At 38.2% G+C, this 16806-nt stretch overlaps 1 protein-coding gene across 1 annotated transcript in view; it reads right to left on the bottom strand.

Annotated features, from left to right (window-relative positions):
- The window catches only part of MYO16 (myosin XVI), a 406857-nt gene that overhangs the window by 165375 nt on the left and 224676 nt on the right, over nt 1-16806 (bottom strand). Inside the window, exon 20 of the mRNA XM_068526630.1 lies at nt 9711-9783. Within this exon, the coding sequence (XP_068382731.1) occupies nt 9711-9783 (73 nt within the window). The remainder of the gene's footprint in view (nt 1-9710; nt 9784-16806) is intronic.

The raw sequence follows: 16806 nt of genomic DNA, 5'->3' as shown, positions 1-16806 counted from the left end.
TTGGTCCTGTCCAAAACCTTTTGGCATAGACTAAATATGCTCAAGGACATTTTGGATAGGACCAAATTTCAAGGACCTTTTCATGTGAACTAAATGTCCTATGGAGGTTTTGGACAAGACCAAATGTCTGCTAACCCATTTTTATCTGATGGGGCAGGAATGAGGTCAGGTTTCAGATATTCGGTATTTCTCAAATATGTTCAGCAGAACATTAACTGCATGAGACGTCAATTACTATTGTCTAAAAAACAACACAACAGAAGCCTGTTAAACACTAAGCCAAGCCAATAGTCTTCTCTGCAGGGGCCCTTCCTGGGGCCTTCATTGTGTCAAGTGTACTCTGCATCTCCAACTTACTTTTTTGAAGAACGCCTCTTTGGGTTTCGAGACTAATGTATATAGTTTCCCCAACCAATCAGTCATTCCTGATTTCAGCACCTTATCTATAAAATGGCAGGGGTGGGGGTGATGAGGGAAGAGTATGTCTCCGATCTGTTTCAGCTTTAAACTTCTATAGTGTATTTTGCCTTCCTTGAAATTCCTATTATTGTAGAGCCTTTCTTCTCTCCATCCCTGTTTGGGAAAGGACATGTTCCCTTTCTCCCAGCACCATCTATCTTGACTTGACAGTGAGAAAGACCACCTCTGCCAGCACTCTGATATTATTCCATAAATACAGGAGCCTGATGCTTGGGGAACGCGGGGTGGCAGGGCTGCTCCCTTGCTGGAGTCCTGTGTCGGAAGCCTCATTCCCAGATCCCGGCCCGGGGCACTGAGGGGACCTGCTTCTGCTCTTGTTTGTTTTTTGGTTTTCCAAAACCAAACTACTTTCCACCCCTTTTTGGTAGATTACTGTTTCTTAAAGGAACCAAACACCCTTTCCTCCCCTGGTTTCTCTTTGAGATTTTTCAAATCAAACTCTGTGCAATAGGTTTTAAGCTAATAGAGGTGGCAGTTACTTCACAGGAATAAAGACACTGGTTTTACACAGATTTAAAAAAAACACTTTCTCTCTCTCCAGCATTTCTTTTAGGGTTTCTATTACTCAGTGCAACATAGATTCATAAAATAAATCCAGTATTTTAATGCGTGTAACTCATGCCTATAATCTCCTTTAACATAAAAACCACCACTGTTCAGGGATTTGAGGGACTGACTGAAGGGGTCAGCCAACAATAAACCTATTGGCTAATTTTCTTGCCATATTCTACGTGACAATCTGCTAACGTCAGACTGAATAATACAAATGCTACTGAAATAATTGTCTTTTTCAAAGAGTTGTCATTATCCAGGATTAAATGCAAAGCCTAGAGATACTGAAAAAAATCACAGACTGCAGAGCCGTGGTCCTGAGGTGTCAGAGGAAGAAAGAAAATGGCACAAAGAGCACTGCTTTGGAACCACATGGATTTGCATCTGAATTCCCACGTGGCCCCGCAAAGGCTTCTGGGACGTCCCTTAGCTTTTTGAGAAGGTTGCTGCAGGAGCTAGTGATAATACAAGAAAAGCATCTGACTCGTAGCAGGGGCTCTAGAAATTGTAGCCACTGGTGAGTCTCAGCAGAAAACTAAATGGAACCATATTCGTAGTCAGCACATCAGGGGCTTTGCATCTGCACAGCCACTGCTGTAAAGCTGAGCTTCTTCCTGGCTAGTTGTCATTAAGAGAGCTCAATTCACTCTTCTCTAAAGTGACCTGATATACATTTTCAAATCCATATCTTCTCCCTATTACATTCTGTAACACTTCCTTTTAACCACCCTGGTGCAGGCAGGCCTCAGAGACAGTTCGGGTTTGGTTCCAGACCATGGCAATAACACGAATATGGTAATGAAGCGAGTCAAATGCATTTTCTGGTTTTCCAGTGCATATAAACGTTATGTTTACACTATACTATAGTCTATTAAGTGTGCAATAGCATTATGTGTGAAACAATGTATATACCTTAATTTAAAAATACGTTACTGCGAAAAAAAAAGTGCTAACCGTCACCTGAGTCCTCAGCGAGTTGTATTAGTAACATCAAAGATCACTGATCACAGATCATCATAACAAATATAAAGTAATGAAAACATTTGAAATATTATGAGATTACTAAAACGTGACAGTAGACTTGCTCGATGAAAGGTTGCCCCCAAACTGTAATTTGTAAAAAATGCAGTGTCTGTGAAGCCCAATAAAGCAAAGTGTAATAAAAGGAGGTCTGCCTTCACTTTACAAGGAAGAAGATATACCCGCATTCTCTAACTTATTTATTCGGATTAAATAAATGCATTTGGTGAAAAACTCCACTATGGAAAAAAAAAATACCACATAAAATTTATTAAAAGTTTATTGCTTCTATATTTAATAGAATAAATAATACTGTGTCTTAAGAGAAATACAAAAAATATATTTATGAATGGGAAGCAATTAAAGTTTAGAAAATTTACAATAATAATAAATCTTTAAGTCTAACTTTCAAAGAACCTTTGAAACTGGAAATAGTGCAGATCATTGGTTCTGGAAACAGATCTTGGCTCTACATGTCCTTCCCTGAGTTACTTAAATTATCTGAGCCTTGGTTTCTTTAGCTCTAAAATGGTGATAGTGTTTAAGTTAAAAGGTTTCAAGAAAAAAATGTCATTAAATGTACAGTTTACATGGTCAAAATTGCTTTCTTCTACTTCATTTTTTATTTCCTCAAAACAAGTTTTCAGAAATTGTTAGCCTGAGGACCTCTAACCACACTATTTTTAAACACAGAATCCAATATTACTATAAGAAGTACATTAAAATAGCATCTCATTACTTAATTACTCTGTGTATTTTTCTATAGAAACCTGAGTAGCACTATACCGGGGTTCTGCTATGTAAAAAAAAAAAAAAAAAAAAAATTCCTTATTCAAATTTTTCTTAAACTGTGTTATCAATAGCTTGGTGAGTTCCTGAAAAGATTTCAGAAAATTCAATATCAGAGAGCAGAAAAGTGTGTTAAGACAGAGTTAGATATTTAATGTATGCATGATTTGAGAATCTGCATATTTAACAATAAAATATTTTTATATTCATAGATCAATTCACTGAGCAGTAAATAGATCATACTGATACCTAATAGCTATCACTATCAGAACATGAGCTATGATTAAATACTAACATGAGGTATCACCTCGCACCAGTCAGAACGGCCATCATTAAAAAGTCTACAAATAATCAATGCTGGAGAGGGTGTGGAGAAAAGTGAGCCCTCCTCCACCATTGGTGGGAATGTAAATTGGTGCAGTCACTATGGAGAACAGTATGGAGGGTCCTTAAAGAACTAAAAATAGAGTTGCCATATGCCACTCCAGGGCATATATCTGGAAAAGACAAAAACTCTAATTTGAAAAGATACATGCACTTAATGTTCACTGCAGCACTATTTACAATAGCCAAGACATGGAAACAACCTAAATGTCCACTGACAGATGAATGGATAAAGAAGATGTGATATATATATATATAATGGAATCCTACTCAGCCATAAAAAAGAATGAAATAATGCCATTTGCAGCAACATGGATGGACCTAGAGATTATCATACTAAGTGAAAGACAAATATTACTAAGTGAAGGACAGAGAAAGACAAATATTATATGATGTCACTTATATGTGGAATCTAACAAAATAATACAAATGAACTTATTTACAAAACAGAAATAGACTCACAGACATAGAAAACAAACTTACGGTTACCAAAATGGATAGCAGGGTGGAGGGAGGATAAATTAAGAGTTGGGGATTAACAGATACACACTACTATGTATAAAATAGGTAAATAACAAGGACCTACTGTAGAGCACAGGGAACTCTACTCAGTATCTTGTATTATAATAACCTAAAATGGAAAAGAATCTGAAAAAGAATATATTATATATATATATGTGTGTGTGTGTATATATATATATATATATATATATATCTGAATCACTTTGCTGTACACCTGAAACCAACACAACATTGTATAAATTAACTATACTTCAATTAAAAAAAGAATACATGGGACTTGCCATACTAGGGATGAAAATAGCAGCCTCTCCCTCATTAAGGTTTTCCTAATCCTTCTCCCAAGATATCCAATTAGAATTGGTCCTTCTCATATTTGTACCCTACCTACCTCACCATAATGTCCGTACATTTCTTAGTGCCTAGTACAGGGTCTGGAACTTGGTACATATACAAAAACTACTTATTGAATGAATGAACCAGAGTACCCTGATGCAAATGAGCGAGAAAAAATGCATCCTTCTAGGTACCGATAAAACACTTTCTTACAGAGAGCAGAGACCATAGCACTCTCAGTTTTCCTATCTGTAAAATGGAATTATCTACATCAACAGTACATGGTATGAGTTCAACCGATGGTCGTTAATATATTCTTTGATTTATCTTTGTATCATATCTAGGATAGTGATTTCACAGCTAAGGATTTTACGGGGGTCTTTTGAGGTTGAGGTTGACACACTATATAATCTTATTTCGTAGAACTTTAGAAGTCAAGGCATCTGGCTTTTCCCAAACCATTGAACACTTAGCCCAAGACTGTCTTGTTCACCAGGACTTTCCAGGAAATCTCACTCTTTAGAAAAGAATTTGTAAGCAAGGAAATGTTTCAAAGCTTTTACTTTGAACAAATGTGTTCTCTTTCCAAATTCTCTGCAGTCTTATAGCAAATTGTTGATATGCAATTTTACTAGATTCCATAGCTTCAGAAGTTTCATTATATGTAGCTGCATGTTATGTGTCTAGTGGGAAACTGGGGGAAATTATTGAATATTAAATCATTAGTTTCCACTACTTTGTTCTTTATGCCTTTTGTGAAGATCTGTAGTCTGCAGAGCTTGGCGTTTACAACTGTTGGGAGAGAACATATTCTAGCATTTATTAAAATAATATTTATATAATCTCAAAGTTTTCCCATTTATTTTAAATAGCACAGGAATACCTTATTTTTTTGTGCTTTGCTTTACTGTGCTTTGCAGCTACTGTGTGTTTTACAAATTGAAGGTTTGGAGTAACCCTGGGTCGAGCAAGCCGACCAGCGCCATTTCCCCAACAGCATTGCTCATCTCCTGTCTCTGTATCACGTTCTGGTAATCCTTGCAGTATTTCCAACTTTTATTATTATTATTATAGCTGTCATGGTGATGTGTGATCAGTGATCTTTGATGTTTCTACTAAGACTTGCTGAAGGCTCAGAGGACGGTTAGCGTTTTTTAGCAATAAAGTCTTTATAATTAGGGTATGTGTATTTTTTTAGACGTAATGCTATTGCACACTTAATAGGCTACAGTATAGTGTAAACATAATTTTCATACGCACTGGGAGACCAAAAAATGCACGTGACTAGCTTTATTGCCATATTCCCTTTATTGCTGTGGTCTGGAACCGAACCTGCAAATCTCTGAGGTGTACATGTATATTACGGACAATTTTAAACATATTCAACAGTGAAGAGAATAATGTAATAAACCTCATCTGCCATCAACCAACTTCAACAATTATCAACAATTACCACCTCATGGCCAATTCTGCTTTATCCATTTCCATGTTACCCTCAAAATTAAATTCATTTGAAGCAATTCTCAGATATTGTGTCATTTAATTGGCAAATATTTTAGTATAATTCTCTAAGCTACAAGGACTTTAAAAAATATATCCATAGTACCTTTATATCACATAATTTCTATCAAGGATAATTTTTTAATTTTGTCAAACATCCAGATTTCAGATTACACTAATTAACTCATCATTTTTTACACTTAAGCAAATCAGGATCCACATAATGTCCATACATTTAACTGATTTCTGTGTCTCTTAGATCTCTTTTAATCTACCAGGCACCTTGTTCTTTTACATTTTTATCCTTGCATTTTATATGTTGAAGAAATCAGGTCATTTGTCCTGTACTGTTTCTCACAGTCTGGAGTTTTCAGAGTGAATTCTTGTGGTTTAGTTTATCATGTTTCTCTGTCCTCAGTTTCTGTTAATTAGTAGTTACATCAATACCTTTCATTATATTCAGGTTTTCTCCTTTCCTTCCTCCTTCTTTCCTCCCTCCCTCCCTCCTTCCCTCCCTCCCTCCCTTCCTTCCTTCCTTCTTTTCTTTCTTTCTTGACAAGAACACTTGATATGCATCTGGTATATTGTCACCCTTCTTGTAATGTTAGCTGTGATTGATATTCATTGCATAGATTCATTACTTCTTAGGAGCTGTAGAACTGACTTGCTCTAATTCTGTCACTCATTCTTCATTTATTTGTAGTGAGACCACATCAGGTTATATTTATAAATTAACTTAGGGAGAATCAGGATCTTTGTACTATCAAGCCTTTCTAGGAATACAGAATATCTTTCCACTTTTAACTGTAATTATGCAACCTTCAGGAGTATTTTAGCCCTCATTTAGGCTATTTACTAATTTTTGACTATGTAAATGTTTTCTTCTTTTCCTCTATGTCTTCTGATAAACTATTTTAAGAACATATAAAAGTCTTCTGCATGCTGATTTACAACTGGCTACTTTATCAAATTCTCACATTGTGTGTAGTAATGTTTCATTCTTTCTTTTCAGCTTTCTAAATATTAATAGTCTCTGAAACTAAAAGTATTTTTGCCTCTCCTTCCCACATTGTGCCTTGAATCATTTTCCCTTTTCTAACATCTTTGGCACTGCGATGTGTAAGGGAACTTTTGTCTTGGTTATTTTCTTTCTGATTATCAAGCATCACAAATGGAATTCCCTGGCTGTGTCAAGTTGAAGAGTTGATCAGAGAGGCTTTTCTTTTAGGGCATTAGGAGATATGTTTATAGCGCTAGATACATAATGAAGAAAATGAGAATTCATGACATGTAAGTATCACATGGCAGAGAGGACCTGGTAATGATGTAATTACATAACTAATCAGGGCGATAGATTCAGAGCCTCCCGAATTGTACTTTGGAACTCAGATAATCTAGCGCCCCCTCCACTGAAGCATCAAACTGCTGTTGAGTTGTATATTCTATTACATATTTTACTCTAAAAATTATCTTTTTATAATATATAAATTAGTTCTGAATAGAAATGACTTATTAAAAGTCAGAGAAAACAGGACTAGCATTTCCTATGAGCTGAAACAAATTCTCATTTAAAGTATCACAAGCTTCCATCTAATGATTTAGAGCTACTTGGGCAAACTGAGGTTGGACATGCTGATGCTTTGGAGTGTTTCTTAGTATCTCCTCAGATTGTCCCTGTTCGTCAAATTTCTTATGGATGAATGATTGTCAAGCAGTATACATTTATTCCTGAGCAAGAAAAGCCCCTAGCAAATCCACTAAAGGTTTTTTCCTTATGAGTTTACTCTTTAAATTTCAGTTGAAACGCATTTGTTAAGCTCGTATTGTATACACAATGTGGTACCACACCCAGCTGCAGCCCTGTGGGCGTGGACGTTCTAGTGAATAGCCGATAGGTCAATAAGCTCGAAACAGAAGAGAACAGACACTTATAAAGGCACTAATATTCTTCTGGGTTTGATTCCGAATATAATAGTGATCTGCTAATCATTCTGTTGCAAGTTTTCAGCGGAATAAGAAATGAGGAAGTTCGCCATTCTATTAGCAACTCAAGAATCCAGAATGTATCATTCAAACCAATGGCCTTTAAAAAGCTCACAGGCAAATTTAGGAATTTGCTAAATACCCTGTAAGATGAGATTTGGACTAACCACAAAGAAAATAATTTTATCCTTCTAAATGGTTCCTGGGTATATTGCGCCCAATAATTAAGCAAACCTGTTAAACGTGCGTGACAAACCTGCCAAGCAAACTAAAGGTACATCTTTAAAAATATTTATTGTTTTTGTAATTAAGGTCTAAAAATTGGTCTTGAGCTTTTACCCATAAGTACCTAAAACTAGCTCTTAGTATTTAACAGAGACTTGTTCTTTAGATTTGAAAAATCTAAAATCTAAAATGCCATTCTTTGTTAATAAAAATCTCAGGCCATGAATATATTCTAAAATAAATAATTAAAATATTTAACAGCAAGAAAGAATGATAAGGGGTATACGTAATTATAGTAAATAAGTAAGTTTTAATAAGGAGATAACGTAAATGTTTTGCACATTTCAGCTGCCAGCGCAGACTTGATAGATACTGAGTCTGGGTTTGGAGCAGGAGGCTGGGAGCCCAGCCCTCGCAGACACCCTCCCACTTGTGATTTCTGCGTGTCACTTAACCGGGAGATGCAGAAACCGTGAGTCTCACTACAGACCCGAGCCTGCATGTTTTCTAAGGCAAAAATGTAAGGAATCAATAAGACGGCCAGACAACATTCAAACACTTGCACTGAGAAATCCGTCACCAGAAGCAGCCTGCAGACCTATGTTTCTTGTTGGACATCCTGCTGGTGACTCTTTTAACTGCCCTCTTCCTTATGTTCATCACTATTTTTCTTAATAATAAGCAATAAGTAAATAGAACCACAAAGTCCTCCCTTTTCCATTAATCCATGGACACAGAATCATGAAGGGAGAAGAAATCTCTCGTCTCACTGTTCTTATTTTAGGCGAGACTTCCTGTAAAGTTTTGTAGAGAAAGGATTCACAATGATTCACCCTAGATTAAGTGAGTCGGCATGATTAAGATCTACTCAGAGGACCCTGAACCACTTTTTTAGGGAAAAAAAGGCCAAATCTGAAAAGGTTTTCAGGTGTTCCCATTGACAGCAGCGAAGGTAGCTATCCACCATTTCTTACATGTGTACAGTGAGCTGGAAAATGACACCAGAACCTCTATAACAGTCATCTTATTCACTCTCACAGCTCCATAGGTCTATTACCATCTTGATTTTACAGATAAGGAACCAAAGCTCATTACAGATTCTTCATCTTGGCCAGGAGAGCTCTGCTAGTACAAGTCGCAGAACTGGGTTTCAACCTCTTCTATTTAATTCCTTACCCAGTGCCAGTAACCACCCTAAACACTGCATACTTGAAATTCTTCATGTAATTTAATGCAGCATGGTTTTCTCTCTTTCCACCTGTACCATCTTACAGGTTTAGTTTTCCTTCTCTGCTAAAGCAACTTTTATTTCTACCCTTAACACTTAATTTTTAGATATACTTAATTCGATTAAACTATTCGTACTATACTATTAAGATACCTAAAGACTTTAGTGCTTTTACAAGTGCCCTAAATTGTAAATAGAGTAAAAATAATCAACACCTCTTTAATGTATTTTTATGAGTTGGCCATAGTCATATGTACGCATGTCAGGTAAAGTTGAAACTACAAATAAGAGCATTTATCATGAGAAAGTATTTCCATCCTGATTTTTGGCTGGAGTTTCTACAGACCTTCAAACTGATTTCAAATAGAGACACCCTCCGAGTCTCTGACCCTGCTGAAATGGCATTTCCATAAGCACAACTCTGGTTTCATCTAACGCCGTCTTTTAAAACAAGTGCTTCTGTTTAAAAAAATAAAAAAGGATTATGCCAGTTTACAAGACCACATAAAAATGATGACTATGTCAACAAACCAGGGACATTAATTTAAAACAGGACTGCAGAGTCCTTATTTCCTTATTTTAATTACATATTCCCAAGAAATAGTGCAAACAGTCTTTACTGAATTAAAAAGAGATACCTTATTAGTTGAAAAAACCATTCAAGTTAACAAAATTTCAAAAGAAACCCACTTACTTGTTCAAATTCATTCTTTTGAAATTCTTCAAAACCAAAGATGTCCAATATTCCAATATCCCATGTCTGCGAGCTGAAATGGAAGAGGACACAGTGAACAGGCATCCTTAACGCTTCTCATTGCTACTTTAGGTTGGAGAAATCCAGCCACGTAGCATGTCACTGACAACTTGAAGTAAAAACACAAATGATTATCTTAATCTGGTGGAAAACTGAAAATTAGGAAGAAAAAGTGTTCTTTTAATGTTCTGATTCAAACACAGACTCATTAACAAAAATGCATTGATTTCTAAGTATAAAATGTAATGATATATGGGTAGTTTAACATTTACTTCTCTGAAAGTCTCTGTGTCTGTCTCCTTCAAACAGACCTGCTATCTCTGAAGGAATTTGGACCGACCTGTTAAGTGGGTCTCACCAGCAGTAAATCAAGCAACTTCTCCATTACACATAAGTACAATACAAGTCAAGTCACAATTAAGCCATGTGCATGTTTTTTGATAGATCAGTTTGAGCCCCTCCAAAACTTATGATTTTCCTAAAGGAGTCCTTATAAATAAAGAACAATGAAGACCATGAAACTTGGGTGCAAGATGGAAAGAAATCTATCTAAGTAACGACTTCTCTCTTCCACGTAAACTATCGCTCTTGGAATTTGCTACAGTCTTGGATGGTCAAATCACAGATGTCGGAACACACACAGTTAAGTGAGGAAAGGAGGAATGAAACCTCATGTGACCCGGGAACCCTGACAACCTGGATTCTGTGGGGATATGGGAGCAGCACGGGGGTGTGTGCGCGAGGTGCTTCTTGCAAAGAAAGCCCCAGATGATTCTGAAACGCTGGTCACCCCACCCCTCCCACATCTCTGGTCTAGCGCGTCACCAGGAGGACTGCTGTCTGCATTTTCTGCCAGTGGAAGTGATGATCCCTCACCACGATGGTGCTCGTTGTTTCATTACCAGGCTCCCTGCTGGTGCAGATGTTCTGCTGTTGTTTCCACTAAATTTGATGTATCCAAACTGCAGACCCCCTTGGCCACCAACTCCCTTTTTGTACCTATATTGTGTTTTCGCAATCAGGATGTAATCACAATACTTTAGGGGCTATAATTTGTCACTTACGTGGCCACTTTTTTCTTTAAAAAAAGGCAAACTAATGATTCTGTGATATCCTTTCCCTAAGATTATTTGTTGTAGATGGTACAAAATATGAGCTTCATAAGTAGGAAAGAGAGCATTTTAAAAGCCCTTCAAATAAACGTCACATGGCAAAGACTATAAGTCAGTGAGGGGAGGAAAGAATCATTCATTGGATGTCTCTAGGTAACTGATTCAGTATTTTAGAAGAAAAAAATGAAGTTAGCTTTGTATCTCACCCTGTGTGGCCAAATAAACTCTACATGGATTAGAGAGCCAAATGTTAGAACCAGAAACTGTAAACATGTACAGGAAAACAAATGTGATCATTTTTTTCTGCTTTCAGTTCTGGGAAACGTCAAAAGAAAATATTCAAAAATATGATCATGCAAAGACTAAATTCTTTTGCAGGATAAACTGTATAAATAAAATTAAGTTCTGTTAGAGGTAAGTGTCATTTAAAAATGCATTGTCTCCTTCATTTTCATAGATTTTTCTCAATCTACTAGACTATGTGTCCAGTCATACGTCATCTTCCATCCACCCACGCCTCTTCCCATCCCACCATCTTTATATTGTGCACAAAAAGACATCGGGAATGATGTTCACTCAGTGGGAACCATGGTGCTGAGGTTCAGGCTGATTTGTTGCTTTGTTGTGTGTGTGTGTGTGTGTGTGTGTGTGTGTTTTCCATGTAATGAGCTGCATCGTTTCACTTGTAGGAGCCTAGTGATGAAGCCTGTCAAGTTCTGGAGTCGTTCCGTCTTGGTAGGAATCCTGATTCAAACACTTTCTAGTTGGATAACTTTGGGCAAGTTACTTAAATTTTCTGAGCTGCAGTTTCATCATTTATTAAACTAAGATAACAAGTCACATTTATCCACCTAGATATTTGCTACAGTTAGAAGTGATGTAAAGAAAGTTCTAGGATAATAGCTGGTACACAGTATGTCTCCAATCACTGAAAGTTGCTTTTAAAAATAGTTGTTTAAACTTGCTATAGACATAAAGAGCGTGGCTAAGAGTAGAAATATAAATGGCTAATAGGCATATTAAAATGTCAATCTCATGAAAATTGCAAAAGAAATAAAATTTTAAAAATTATGATGAGAAAGATATCCCCATACACTTTTGTTGGCAGTTGAAATTGGTAGAGCCTTCTTGAAAAACAATACGCTTATGTGGCACAAAGCTTTGAAATATTCCTATCATTTGCACCAGGACTTCCATAAGCAGGAACCTATACTAAGACAATTATCAGAAATGCAATTGAAGACATGAATAATGATGTTCATTGTTATCTTAATTATAGTAAAACAACAAAAAGAAATAACAAATGCCCGACACTAAAGACACAATTAATTAAACAGCATCCATCCTAGGATGGATTAATTTAGAGAAACTGTCAAGTTAATAGAAATCAATATATAAATTCTGTATAAATAACCCCAATTACACATCCAGAAGACCTAGACAGAAGTACAGTCAGCCCGAGAAGAGGACCTGGAAATGTCTCCAATGGTAGACCTGGCGGTGATTTAATAATTTTTAAAATGTTCTGTAGTGGGTATTATAGCACTCTCCATCTTCAGCCTTTGTTGAAAACATACGTGACTAAACACATGTTGGGCATTTTCTGAGTTGGTGGAGGAAGGACAACCATAACCTTCAGGGCAGAAAGAGGCAAGTGGAGCCCAGCTGAGACGGTGGAGACAAGTGTCTGGTTTTCCAGGGGCGGGAGGTGCAGCAGGGACCCCAGGAGTCCGGAGGGAGCAGAGGGGCTTCCTGAAGGCCACGTGCTGGTCCAAAGTATGGATGCTCCTGCCAACTTGTACCAGGACCTCCCTCTCATCCCTCAGACCCAGTTCCCCTGCCTGGTTCCCAGCTGCCTTGGCAGCAGGGGTCCTGTCGTGACAGCCCACAACATTGATAGAGGTCAGGGGTAAGGAGGAGAGCTTTGAGTGGCAGGACCTCGTGACATACATCCTTCCCTTTCTCATAAGGATTGTGGCTTCGTGTGCACAAGCAGAGGAGGCTGAGGCTACCCAGCTGTACGCGGGTGAGTAAAATGCTGGAAGATTCTGGTTTAGGTTGCGGACAGTAAATTAATTAGCGATTTAGAGTAGCATATATTGGGTTGAAAGAACACTCCTTTTAAATGATTTTTTTCACATTTCATACACACTGGATTCCAAACTATATGTGGTTACAAAATAAAAATTAAAAAGGAAAAGATGGGAAGAAAGGAAAAACCATTGTCAGGAAAAAATTTAATGCAGGTTTAATGCATTTTAACGATCATTTTTGCAACTACTGACAGACATAAGGTGTTCATTTTTTTCAAAAATCTATTTCATCTTTTATGATTGAGTGAAATATGTGACTGTTATTGCAATAGCAGCCTTGGCAGGAGGGTTCTAAGAACCTGTAGGCAGCAAAATGCCCATTCTGTCATTTCTCTTACTGATATCTTGACTCATATTACACAGGCATTTAACTCAACATCCAATTTCTAGCACGGAGGAGCAGACAGAGGTCATCAGATGAACCGGGATTCAATCCATTAGGCAAAATTAACATATTAATAAGATGATCTGTTTTAGTTCAAATTCTGCCCTAGAATTCTCCTGAGGGCTTTCCTGATGGTTAACAAAACTCTAACCCACATTAACTCATTAGTAAAATACACCACCTTCTATATCAGATAAACTGTTAAATGCCAAGGCATCTGTCTCATTTTGATTTGCCTTCCAGGTTTGTGGGTATGAGAAAGGGGAAAGTCTGAATTAAAGAGACTGTCCACTTTGGAACATGGATGAACTAATTTTATTTGGGCAGAGAGGCCCGGGGATTTGTACACATCAGGTTTTGTCCTCGATCATCCCCAGGCAAGGAGATGAACTAAGTAACTAAAAGTCAGTTTACGGAAGAGCTAGCTGAATCCTGTTTGGCACAAAACCCTCAGATGGAGCCAGAGCTGAATCAGCCTCTTTGGCTGATCATTGACGGGTCAGACTCCAGATGGGGTAAGAGCGAAATATAAAAGCATTCCAGACTTGAGCAAGCTGGCTGTCCAGACACACTGCCCTGGGGACCAGATGGCCTTGCACAGAGGTCAGTGGCGCAACGTCCCTGGAGAAGTTGGGCTGTGCTATGGCGTTTGCAAGCTCTACTACCAATACGCTGAAGAATCTGGTTAAAATAAGCTTTGTTTGTAATCGGCAAAGCGCTCTCATCGTGGTGGCTACTTCTGCCCAATCCATAGCTTATCTGACTCCGGAAGGGTCTTCTCTAGTCTCAGAGGAACCTGGGATGGAGACGTGGCTCCAGGATTGCGTATTTTCAGAAGTTCCTGCCTTTTATTCTTTGACGGAAGAAAGTACCTGAGACTTACCATTTTCTGAAAACACCTCAGGAATTAGGGAAGAAGTCTGCAGTTGCTGGCAAGTTTCATTAGAAGCTGGGTGGCAGGTGGGGCTAGTGGTTACCATAGCAGCCCTCTGCGTCCATCTATCCTATGGCACCATGCACACCAACGTTGTTCTTAAACCCGTCCTTCTTTGTATTCCCCACCCCCCACCACTGGAAATACAAGTTAGCAAGTTAAAAACTGGAGACCCCTTGAAGTAAAAACTGTAGCTAATCAGCCTGGATGTGCACAGAAATCCTGGCATGAGGGTGAAAACCAGAACTAATGTTTTATTGATACAGTATCATATAAAGCCACTTCCAATTGCTGGTCTTATAAACAAAGCTAGTTCTGACCTACAGAGAAACCAGGAAGGGAGCCCTTTCTAGGGGTAGTAAGAGCACAAATAATAAAAAAATCACTTAAACCCTTCCTATCAGTGAAAGCTACAACTCACAGCTGAAAAGCACCAGTACTTAGTACTTTTAATAAACATATGTCCTTATTCACTACCAGCTGCTTTTAAAACAGTGATATATATATATATATATACACACATATATGTATTGTTAACAAAAGCATCTTTAGAAACAAGAATAACCTACCACATACTTTACTTCTTTCAAACCGCAAATGATATTTAGTTTATATGAACTCTTACCTTCCTAGTCTGAAATAACCCTCATTTGAGAACAATGCAGACCATTTAACTAATTTATGACTTCATTGCTCCTCCTAAGTATTCTGCGGTTTTTAAAAGAGTTATGAAGATTAGATAGAAATATGGAGAAATAGTTACCACAGTGAAAAAATCCAGATGCAAAACTGTATGTATGGGATGTGGAGCAACTGAAACCCTCACATGTCGCTGGTCGCAGCTTAAACCTGAAATTTGGAACACGGTTTGACCTCGTCTACTAAAGCTTAATGCACATCTACTGAATGACCTAGAAATCCCACTCCGGGCGGGTATCCAGGGCAATGAGTGCCTGTCCCCTAGAAGTCATGCATGGGAAGGTACATGGCTTCTTATCTACAGAGCCCAAAACTGCAGACAACCAAAGTGCCCATCAGTAGTTGAATACGTAACTAACTAGTGGTATGTCCATGCACGTTTTTACAAAGGAACACTACTTGGAAGTAGAATAAGGATGGGTTACTACTGCACTCAACGTTGTAGACGCATCTCACATAAGTAACATTCAGCAAAGGAAGCCAGATGTAAACCAGTGGGCGGAGGAACAGTCCACTTCTCGCTCTGTCAGGGGGTGACGTGCCAGGTTGCGTATGTAAAATCCACTGAACTCTACAGAACATGTGCACTTCAGCCTTGTTAGCCCTCAATAAAACGGTAAGAAGATGGTACGCTCACTAGAATCACAACTATGCACAGGGACAGAGAGATCTGGGGTTGAATATTTGTTAAATGAGAAGCACTCAAATGCATGCTTACTTTGGTACTGCCCCGTCCGCCATGATGTTAGAATAGCGACCCTTCCTATGGTTGGCCTTGGCTCCTACCAGAGGCTCAAGCTTCATTTATTAATATAAAGACATGAGTAGGAAAGAAAATTACAAGCAAGATGTTTGAGCGACCCTGAGGTTGAGATGGAAATACATTCTTCTAGCAGGTGAGTATGATCACAGCAGTGTTTATGCCGCTATTGTTTGCATTTGTGTCTGAGATTTGTATCTAATCTCCTCCCATGTCTGCTGACTCTTTGAAAGCAGAGTTGTATTTCTTGGGGATGCCTTCAGACTAGTGCCCTTAGTCCCTCCAACAAAAATAAAGAAAAGTAAGTTCTTGTGTTCAACCAATTCTCTGGATAAGTGAGTCAGAGAGAAGCTAGAGGGAGGTTCCGTGTTACTGATGTATGTAGGTGTAAGGAGGGGTGATGGATTTCCTTCGGGGACACATCAACCAAAGAAGCACACCATGCCTGAAAGGATTTCAAAGAAGAAAAACAAAGCAACCCCGTGAAATCAACTCAGCTGTAGGTTACTTGTGCATTATCCTTGCTGTTTCAAGGTCAGGGACCAACCATATTCTACATGCCAAACAATAACAAGCAGTGTTACATCCATGTGCCTCTAATCTAGGATCCTGTATCATCGCTTTTGAACGACCTTTTGTAAATTGTCAACTGTCAAAATAAAAACCTATACGAAGATGTGGGAATTCTGTAGCTTATTTGTCTTTTCCAGGAAATGTGTATTTCGGTCTCATATCAAGCAGATATGTCTCCTTTCCTTTTGGTCTGTGTCAGTCGGTAGATGACTGCAAGACGAAATACAACAGCAGGGTTCAGAACTCAGATCAGGTTGACCCCGAGTGTTTGGGAGATCCATGCCACCTGATCCAAAGGACCCACGTGCATCAAATAGAGGACAGGCTTGAAAGAAGAGTGAACTCTGAAGGTGTATTTGAAGGTCATGTTTTGGTTTTAGACAAGCCCGAGGTTCACAGGGGAGATTGTGAGTCAAGGTATATGGCCAAGGTCAGGCAGGGGATGCTCTGGATAGACGCAGGGAAACTCAAAAGGTATAA

This window comes from Eschrichtius robustus, chromosome 18, assembly GCF_028021215.1.
Source record: "Eschrichtius robustus isolate mEscRob2 chromosome 18, mEscRob2.pri, whole genome shotgun sequence".
In the NCBI taxonomy this organism is placed as follows: Eukaryota; Metazoa; Chordata; class Mammalia; order Artiodactyla; family Eschrichtiidae; genus Eschrichtius; species Eschrichtius robustus.
The sequence above is the reverse complement of the archived record's forward strand: the minus strand, read 5'-3'. Positions and strand labels throughout refer to the sequence as shown.